The sequence below is a fragment of the Suncus etruscus genome, chromosome 1 (assembly GCF_024139225.1).
Source record: "Suncus etruscus isolate mSunEtr1 chromosome 1, mSunEtr1.pri.cur, whole genome shotgun sequence".
Classification (NCBI taxonomy): Eukaryota; Metazoa; Chordata; class Mammalia; order Eulipotyphla; family Soricidae; genus Suncus; species Suncus etruscus.
The window spans coordinates 185,123,557-185,133,634 of record NC_064848.1 but is presented as its reverse complement, the minus strand read 5'-3'; the positions used below and the strand labels follow the sequence as shown (position 1 = coordinate 185,133,634).

At 49.4% G+C, this 10,078-nt stretch overlaps 1 protein-coding gene across 1 annotated transcript in view; it reads right to left on the bottom strand.

Moving 5' to 3' along the window:
- COPZ2 (COPI coat complex subunit zeta 2) overlaps positions 1-3,706 on the bottom strand; it is an 18,776-nt gene extending 15,070 nt beyond the window's left edge. Inside the window, exons 1-2 of the mRNA XM_049766567.1 lie at positions 3,584-3,706; positions 2,804-2,878 (exon numbers count right to left, since the gene is read on the bottom strand). Coding sequence (XP_049622524.1) covers positions 2,804-2,878; positions 3,584-3,694 — 186 coding nt within the window. The 5' untranslated portion in view covers positions 3,695-3,706. The remainder of the gene's footprint in view (positions 1-2,803; positions 2,879-3,583) is intronic.
- Between the last annotated feature and the right edge of the window lie 6,372 nt (positions 3,707-10,078).

Below are 10,078 nucleotides of genomic sequence, written 5' to 3'. Positions count from 1 at the left end.
AAAAGCTTTATTCTCTATATTGAATAGATGGGGAGGTGTGAAGAAACTGGTAACAGCCCATGTGTGGCAATGGTAAGGGGTGTGTGTGCCTACTTCAGAAGTGAAGTGCCTTGAAAGACATACTGGTCCACACTGCAGCACAAAGTCAATAATTTTTGGTTTGGCTTTGATGAACCTCTTTCACTCAGTTCCTTAATATTGGTAAGGGCGGTTGGTCACAACTGGCTATGTTCCAGGTTACTCTTGGATCAGTGCTGAGGGATTCCTCCTGGTAGTTCAGGGATTGAACACAGGTTGGATCACATACGTGTACAAGGCAAGAGCTTTAACCCCTGCACTACATCTCCAGTCCCCAGTTTCTAAATCTAAACATGGCTTGGAACTAATTCTGTTGTGGGGGGGGCTCCCCATCCAGGCTAGTGGTCATAAGAACTCTATCATGCAGTACTCAAGAAGCCACACCGAAACCTAGGACCCTGTACATGTCAGGAACATGCTTCAGACCCTGGCCCCTGATTTATTTCTTTTTACGTTGTTTGTAGGATTGTTTGTTGTTGTTGTTTTTGAGAAGGCACATCTAATGATACTCAGGGGTTATCCCTGGCTGTACACTCAGAAATTACTCCTGACAGACTCGGAGGAACCATATGAGATGCCAGGGATTGAACCTGGGTCGGCTGCATGCAAGGCAAATGCTCTACCCACTGTGCTATCACTTTGGCCCGTTGTGTTTCTGCTTTTTTTTTTTTTTTTTTGGGCCACACCCGGCGGTGCTCAGAGGTTACTCCTGGCTGTCTGCTCAGAAACAGTTCCTGGCAGGCACGGGGGACCATATGGTACACCGGGATTCGAACCAACCACTTTTGGTCCTGGATCGGCTGCTTGCAAAGCAAATGCCGCTGTGCTATCTTTCCGGGCCCGTGTTTCTGCTTTTTAATAGTAATGTGATAGTGGGGAACAATATGGTGCCAGGGATCAACCTCAGGTTTTCTCTGTGCCAGGCATATGCTCTGCCTCTAAATCCCAATTCTAATCCACATCTTTTGGGGTGTTTTTGGGGGTCACACCCAGCAGCTCTTAGGGGTTACTCCTGGCTCAGAAATCACTCCTGGTAGGCTTGGGGGATCATATGGGATGCTGGGATTCGAACCACCGTCCTTCTGCATGCAAGGCAAATGCCGTACCCACTGTGCTATCACTTTGGTTTTTGGGTCACACCCGTGTTGCTCAGGATTACTCCTGGCTCTGCATAGGGGTGGGGGACATATGGGATGCCGGGATTCAAATCACCGTCTGTCCTGGATCAACTGCTTGCAAGGCAAATGTCCTACCATTGTGCTATATCTCCGGCCCTCATCTTTGAGCAACCAAAGTGTGCTTGAGGATTTACTCCTGGTAGTATTCTGGGTAGCATATCATGTTGGGGCTCAAACCTGAGGCTCAAACATGTAAAGCATGCATCTAGCCCTTTGAGAAGGATCCCTGAACTACTTTTGACCATATACCTGCTGTGACAAGCTATACTCAGCTCAGGGCCAGAGAGATGGTATAGTGAGTAGAGCGTTTGCTTTACACACAGTAGCGTGCCAGGATTAGATCTCTCCCATCCCATATGGCTCCCCTGAGCCTGCCAAAAAAAAATTCCTGAGTGCAGAGCCAAGACTAACCCCTGACGGCAGCTGGGTTTACCCACCCCTCATTATAAAAGCTCGCTTAGTTCAAGCTTTCAATTTTCTGGATGTGGATTTGCTATGGTGTAAAAACACTAATTAAAATGTCATGAGAACAAAAATTCAGCCCCAAACAAAAAAAATATATATCTACAATGCATTTTATAGTCAGTTTAGAAAGAATAATTGTTCTGTAGCTAATTGTATCAAATGATAGACATTTAGTTTTGAATTTTTCTACTTTGGTTTACCAAGTCAGCTTCTTCAGGATGGTAAGAGACAATTAAATGGTTGAGGCACTGAAAATCCACTGTGAGTTTCAAATAAAAATATCTGAGTTTGGGGGCCGGAGAGATAGCACGGAGGTAGGGCATTTGCCTTGCCTGCAGAAGGATGGTGGTTCGAATCCCAGCATCCAATAGGGTCCCCTGAGTCTGCCAGGAGCGATTTCTGAGCATAGAGCCAGGAGTAACCCCTGAGAGCTGCCAAGTGTGACCCCAAACCCAAAATAAATAAACAAACCTGAAATAAAACTGAGTTTGGGGCTGAAGTGATAGCACAGCAATAGGGAGTTTGCCTTGCACACATATGACCCCGGATGGACCTGGGTTCAATCCCAGGTCCCAAATAGTCCCCTGAGCTTGCCAGGAGCAATTTCTGAACACAGAGCCAACCCCCCCACCAACCTGAGTTCACGGGGGTGCCAGAGAGATAGTACAGAGGGTAAAGGTCTTGCTTGCACATGGCCAACCAGGATGCATCCCTGGCATCCCAAGCACTGCCAGGAGTGATTACTGAACACAGAGCAGCAGCAAGTCCTGAATACCACAGGGTGTGACCCAAACCTCCCCCAAAATGCGGGGACTAAGGTTCCTAGGATGGCAGGCTCAACACTCCGCGGAACCCTCAAGAAGTCCCAACCCTGCCAGGTTCAATACCAGTGAGAGGGATGATGGGAAAGTCAGGGAGTCAGTTAGTAGACAAAGAGGAGATGCTCCCAGACCCCAGCCTGCAGCCTGACAAGGGTGGGGGGGACAGAGTGAACAACTTTTGCAGGGGTCTAAGCAGAGCGACAGGTAGGTAAAAAAAACAGGGCCTGTTGGGGCCCTTCCAGCGCGTGGGTGGGGTGTTACCTTGGCCAGCAGCCGGCGACCGTCATTATCTAGAATGAAGACAGCCTTGATTGTGTAGAGGGAAGGTTCCTGCAACTAAGGGAAGAAAAATTCGTGGGTTCCGGCACAAGCCGCGTCCCTGGCTCTCTCTGGCATCTGCGGGCCCCTAGATGGAGTTCCATCCAGCATAGCAGCTCCCATCCAACCCTGTGCCACCTGGGCCCGTCGCAGGCAGCAGATGTTCCACCGTGGCCGACCGGTGGGCGTCGTGCCCACTGGGTGCAGAAGGTCCGTCCGGGCCCAAGTTCTGTCATGCACTGACTGCTCCAGAACCCGAGTCGGAGTGTATCACAGAACCTGGGCCGAGGGGACTTTTGGAGCGCGCGCCGAGGCCTCCTTACAGCTGTCCAGGCCGGCTTGCAGACTTGGAGGGGTCAGGGGAAGGGGGCTCCTGCCCAGGGGAACCTCCACTTCTGGTCCCTTCCCAGCTGACTCTCAACCCACCCCAACCCTGCTCCCAGCCGTGCCCATCACTGTCTCCAAACTGATCCCCAAAAACTTCAGCGCCACGTGTGCTCGCAAGTTGGGGCGTCCTGGAAACTTTTCATCGCTGGTCTCGGCCTGGCCCCCGATCGGGGCCCACTCCAAGGTGTCACCAAGTTCCAGGCGCACGACTAGTGAGTTGGCTTGGCTGTACCCCCCCCCCCCCCACACACACACACACATTCCCTGAATGCCCTCTCCCCGCGCCCCTTCCCCAGCTCCGGCCACCCGGGCCTCCGGGGCCCTCCCGCTCCGTACCCGCGGCCCTGGGGGCTCCCCCGCCGGGGCGGGCGGCGTCAGGCCCCCGGCTCGGACGGCCCCGGCCCCCTCTCCCGGGTGCGGACGTGGCCAGGCCTCGGGCCGCTGCATTCCGCCTGCCGCCTCGCGCTGACAGCACCGCCCCGCCGCTCCGCCTCCGCGCAGCCCGCCCCGAGGGCAGCGCCCGCCCCTCGGCCCGCGACTCCAGGGCCGTCCGCCTCCCGCCCCCGCGTCCCCCAAGCCAGCCCGGCTCCCCCCACCTCTCGTCCCCGTCGCTCCTCCTGGGCTCCTTTCGGTTCCGAGAAGCCCAGAGTTGGGCATCTTTGGGATCGTCCCAGGAAAAGTTTGTCCCTCCTCGCCGTCCAGTTTGCTGGGTCAGTTTGTTCCAAAGACTACCCTGGGTCAGCACAGAGCACGGACAATGGCCAAGTTTTCTTTTCTTGTCCTTCATTCATTCTCTATTTCTGTTCTTTTCTCTTTTGGCCCACAGCTGCCCGTGCTCAAGGCTTACCCTTGGCCTTTGGGTCATACCCAGCGACACTCCTGGCTCTGAGTTCAGAAATCCCTCCTGGCAGGCTCGGGGACCATAGGGGATGTGGGATTCGAACCATCGTCAGTCGCGGATCAGCTGTGTGCAAGGCAAACACTCTACCGCTGTGCTACCTCTCCGGCCCCTGGGAGACTAATTTTTTGTTAGCACTGGGGATTGAACTCTCTCCACCCCTGGCCAGCAAGCCCTCTACTGCTGACCTACTACATCTGGCTCCCAAAGCCCAATCCTCTCTTGACTCTTGGAGGTCAATAGATCAGGTATTCCCAGGGTCCCAGGAGCAGGTTCTAGCAGGGAGGAACCAGGAAAATAGTTTAGGGAAACCCCTCTGTGCAGAAGAGATCCTCACTTTATCACACCCCACACTGCACAGTCTATTTGGAAAAAAAAGATGTCATCACTCTCCTCCCTTCTTCCCTCATACCTCCTCCAGAGGGCAGGAACTGAATGAAGCAAAGCAGCTCAGAGCGCACAAGGCCTCAGATGAGCATGGCTTCAGTCCAGTAGGGTAAGGCTGTCCACAGGCAGACTTTCGCTCACTTCCAATACCAACGACATACCCACAGTGCCACCAAGACATCCTACATGTGTTTTTGTTTGTTTGTTTGTTTGTTTGTTTTGTTTTTTCTTTTCTTCTTTTTGGGCCATACCCGGTGATGCTCAGGGGTTATTCCTAGCTATTGCTCAGAAATCACTCCTGGCTGGAGGGACCATATGGGACGCTGGGGGATCTAACCATGGTCCATCCTGCGTGCAAGGCAAATGCCCCCACGGCTTGTGCCACCGCTCTGGTCCCTAGGCATGTGTTTTAAATCCACCCATGTTCTTACATATTATCCCAATGGGTAGGACCCTCACTCTAAGGAAAGGGAGACGGCTGTAAGGGTTCCTCTGTGTCATGACTGTCTAAAAGTTCAGACCCAGTAGTTTTTCCTTGTCTCAGCCTCTTCCCTTATGCTTCACACTCACTCATTAAGGGCGACCTCGAGTGAGGGTTCCCCATTCCTGGAGGGCAGATTTTTCAAATCTCCACTTCAAGGTCATCACCTAAAGACCCAGTTTGGGGGAAGAGGATTGGGATTTTGGGCTACAGCTTTGCTCTGTGGCACAAGAACCCTGCAGTGCTGGAATTGAACCAGGGTTGGCCACATACAAGGCAAATGCCAAAGAGCTTTTTCTGACAACTGGGTAACATTTGCTAGGGCTCTCCTACAGCAACTCTGGCTCAGCAACCTCTTTAGATCTTACATTGCATCCTTCTCCATCTCTGAATGCCATTTTCAGGCATTTCTTTACAAACACACACAAACACACAGACCTTTGCTTCACTAGACTTTGATTCCTGTGAGGTCAAAGATCTTGCTCACAGTGTAATGTGCTTTTCTGTACAAAACAGACAATACACCAATAAAATCAAGCTTCTGTGAGTTGGGGATAACTGCTTTGAAGACACAAAAGAGGAATAAAGATGAGGAATGTGGGGCCGGAGGTGGCACTCAAGGTAAGGTGTCTGCCTTGCAAGTGCTAGCCAAGGAAGGACGGCGGTTCAATCCCCAGCATCCCATATGGTGCCCCCAAGCCTGGGGCGATTTTTGAGTGCTTAGCCAGGAGTAACCCCTGAGCATCAAACGGGTGTGACCCCCCAAAAAAAAAGAAAGATGAGGAATGTGTGGATTGGATAAAGCAGGAAAGAGTCATTTTCATTAGGAACAAGCTTTGAAGAAGGTGATATTTGAACCAAGAGCTGAAAGTGGTGAGGAAGTGAGTTCCAGATCTCTGAACTTCTTTTTTTTTTTTTTTTTGTGGTTTTTGGGTCACACCCGGCAGTGCTCAGGGGTTATTCCTGGCTCCAGGCTCAGAAATTGCTCCTGGCAGGCACGGGAGGACCATATATGGGACGCCGGGATTCGAACCGATGACCTCCTGCATGAGAGGCAAACGCCTTACCTCCATGCTATCTCTCCGGCCCCAGATCTCTGAACTTCTTTTGGTAGTCATTATTTTTTTGAAAGTTTAAGAATTTTTATTAAATTATAACATTTTATTTATTTTTTATTTTTATGTTTTTGGTTTTTGGGCCACACCTGGCAGTGCTAAGGGGTTATTCCTAGCTCTGTACTCAGAAATCACCCCTGGCAGGCTCGGGGTACCATATGGGATGTCAGGGATTGAATCCAGGTCCTTCCTGAATCAGCAGCATGCAAGACAAACACCCTACTGCTGTGCTATTGCTCTGCCCCCCTTATTTATTTATATTTTATATACTTATTTATTGTTTTTTTTTGAGTCATGCCTGGTGGCATTCAGTGGTTACCCCCTGGCTCTGCATTCAGAATTCATTCATAGTGAGCTCAGGGGGCCATGTGGGATGCTGAGGATTGAACCTGGGTTGGCTATGTACAAGGCAAACGCCCTACTCACTGTGCATCCCTCTGGCCCCAAGTCACTATTTCTAAGGTATACCTAACACTTCTCAATAGAGAAGTGTCATGACAATATTATATACTGTTATAACAGTAAACCAACAGTTTAGAACAATGGAAGGAAAATTGCAGTATTTGTCAGACTGGAGCAGTGGTGCAAGCCATAAGGTGTCTGCCTTGCATGCGCTAGCCTAGAATGAACCTCGGTTTGATCCCCAGTGTCCCATATGGTCCCCCAAGCCAGGAGCGATTTCTGAGCGCATAGCCAGGAATAACTCCTGAGTGTCACAGGGTGTGGCCCAAAAACCAAAAAATAAAATAAAATAAAATAAAAATGCAGTATTTGAATTCTAGATCATTAGAAATTGTGTAATGATCACTCTAATTGGATATATTTTCAGAAATACTCTTTAAGGGGCAGAATGATAGTAAACAGTCAGGACATTTGTAGGTTCGATCTCTCTAGCACTCCATGTGGTCCCCTGAGCCCCACCATAAGTTATTATTGAGTGTAGATACAGCAATAAACCCTGAGCACCACAATATATGACCCAAAAAACAAATTTAAAAAAAAAAAAAAAACAGGGCCAGAGAGATAGCACAGCGGTGTTTGCCTTGCAAGCAGCTGACCCATGACCTAAGGTGGTTGGTTCGAATCCCAGCATCCCATATGGTCCCCCGTGCCTGCCAGGAGCTATTTCTGAGCAGAGAGATAGAATGGAGGTAAGGCATTTGCCTTGCATGCAGAAAGTCGGTGGTTTGAATCCTGGCATCCCATATGGTCTCCTGAGCTTGCCAGGATTGCGATTTCTGAGCATAGAGCCAGGAGTAACCCCTGAGCACTGCCAGGTGCGACCGAAAAAACAAAAAATAAAAAATAATAAAAAAATAAACTCACTTAGGAACTGGAGTGATAGCACAGCAGTAGGGCATTTGCCTTGCACAAGGCCGACCTGGGACAGACTCGGGTTTGATCCCTGGTATCCCATATAATCCCCTAAACCTGCCAGGAGTGATTTCTGAGCACAGAGCTACGAGTAACCCCTGAGCACCACTGGGTGTAGCCCAAGCCCCCAAAAAATATTTAGGTTGGTGAGATAATACAGGAGGTAAAAAAAAGAAAAGTACTTGCTTTGCAAACTAACTGGTCTATCTTAGTTTGAATTGCCAGTACCATAAATGCTACTTGAGTTCCTCCAAGTGTCATTCCTGAGCAGAGCCAGCAATAGTTTCTAAGCTAAGTTTCACTCCCAAAACTCATTTGGGGCCCAGGAATAGAACTCATAGAGGGAGCATGTTTTGCATGTCTGAGGTCCTGGGTTCAATACCTGGTACCAAACAACAGTGATTAATTTGATTATTTTGATATCTTAATATTTCTGTGAACTAGACTATTTTTTAAGGACAATAAAAGGCCCCAGGGGGGAATTTAGTAGTCTCTGGCATATGGAAAGCACAATAGGAGAGCATCAGTTTGTGGAAGAAAGAAGGCAGGCCTGTGAAGATGAGAGATTAAGGAGCTGTGTGGTTGCTTGGGGGAGGAGAGGGAGCAGTAGATGATAAGGAACTGGAGAGGGACCTTGGCTTCTGGAATCAGAGAACCAAGGAAGGAACCTTACAAACTCCAAAATTCTCATCAACAGTGAGTTTACCATCTTTCTTGATATTGTTATCATAGCCAAGATCTCTTTACATTAAAAATATTTGGGGGGTGGCGGAGAGAAAGCACAGCAGTAAGGCATTTGCCTTGCATGGAGAAAGACGGTGGTTTGAACCCCGGCATCCCATGTGGTCCCCCGAGCTTGCTGGGGGTGATATCTGAGCGTGGAGCCAGGAGTAACCCCTGAGCGCTGCCGGGTGTGACCCAAAACCCCCCAAAAAAATTGGGGGAGCTACCCTCAACCATACTCAGTTCTGAGCTTAGGGTTCACTCCTAGTGGGATATATATGATACCAAGGATCGAATCCAGGTCAGCCACATTCAAGGCAAGCACCCTTCTCACTGTATTATCTCTCTGACGCCCTCTTTACAATTTTAATTCTTTTTTTTTAGGTTTTGGGTCCACACCGGTGGTGTTCAGGGATTACTCTAGGTCCTGTGCTCAGGGATCACTCATGGTGGGGATCAGGGAACCACATGTACTGTTTGAGATTGAACTAAGTACGCTGCAGTCAAGTGCCCTACCCATTGTACTATCTCTATGGCCCTCTCTTAAGTCTTAATGTGTCAAATAAGTGAATTGAAAGCTTAGTCACTCTCAAAAGTCTCAAAAAAATTTTCAAGCAAGAGATTCTCCCAAAAGGTGAGTCCCCCAACCCCCTTCCATAGATACCCAAGGACTCCTTTCCTTCCCCTGGCCCTCCAACCTGGATATCCCTTTAACAGGGACATGTGCACACAAAGCTCAGTACTCACAGGTCCAGGAGCTTTACCTTGGGAGCACTTGGCCTCAGTGGAGGACAGCTGAAGACTAGGACCTGAAGAGCCTCCCAGGAATGAGGGGGTTGGGTTCAGGCTCTGGAGAATGTAGCCTTCAGATTTCTCTGCTCTCAGCTTCCTCAAGGGAACTATGTAATTCTAACCAGCTGGAGTGTATGGAACGGCTGGACTACAAATCTGTACTGCAAACACAGCCCTGCCCTGGGAGGCTCTGGGAGGCAAGTGACTCAAATAGGTTCCCACCAGGCCTTGGTATCTTGGTGTCTTGAAGGTGAGACTATTTCATTTCATCTGACTCACCCTCTGCACCGCATTTCAGAGCTGCCTGTCCTAGGATTTCAGCATCTGTTCTTGTGTGACAAGAAGAAACAGCTCCCTTGGGCAACAGCCTCTCTCCATCCTTCCTGCTATAATGTCAAGAGGGGGAGGTGGGAGATGTGTGGAATGTAAGGCGTGGATGTGGGTGCTTGTGGCGTCCTCTGCACAGAAGGCAACAGCTTCCAGCTTCCACACGCCTTGCCTTGCCTCGCCTCTGTCTGCAGGGTGCCTTTCCAAGCTCAGGTCAGCTCTCATTCCTTTGATGAGCTTGGCTTTTTCTGGGATAAGGTTCAAGAGGAGGTGGAAAGAGAAGCTTGACAAGCTATAGAACCTGTGCTCAGCTATACTCAAGTACCATTGGCTTCTTTTTTATTTTTTTTGGACACAGAGTCTGACTTTTTATCATGTGACTATAGATATCTTCACTTAGCTCAGGAGGGCCCAAATGGTAAATTGGATTTAAGAAACCAGTTATGGGGCGAGGCTTCCCACTTGCCAAGAACACCTTGTGGGTTATGTCAGGCTACCCTGAAAGCTAGGGAATTACCCAAGATTGTTTGGAACCGTGTGGGGAGCTGTACGGGATGGCTGAACTCAGCTTCCTAAAATGTTACACTAAGATATGAATGAACAATAGGCATTCTCTCTGGGTGAATTAAGGGAGAGACTATTTTATGATTCTGAATAACTACCTCCTAAAATTGGGCGATGATTCGTGTCTGTGTTCTTTCATTACCACTGTTGTTCTTTTTTTCCTCCAACTT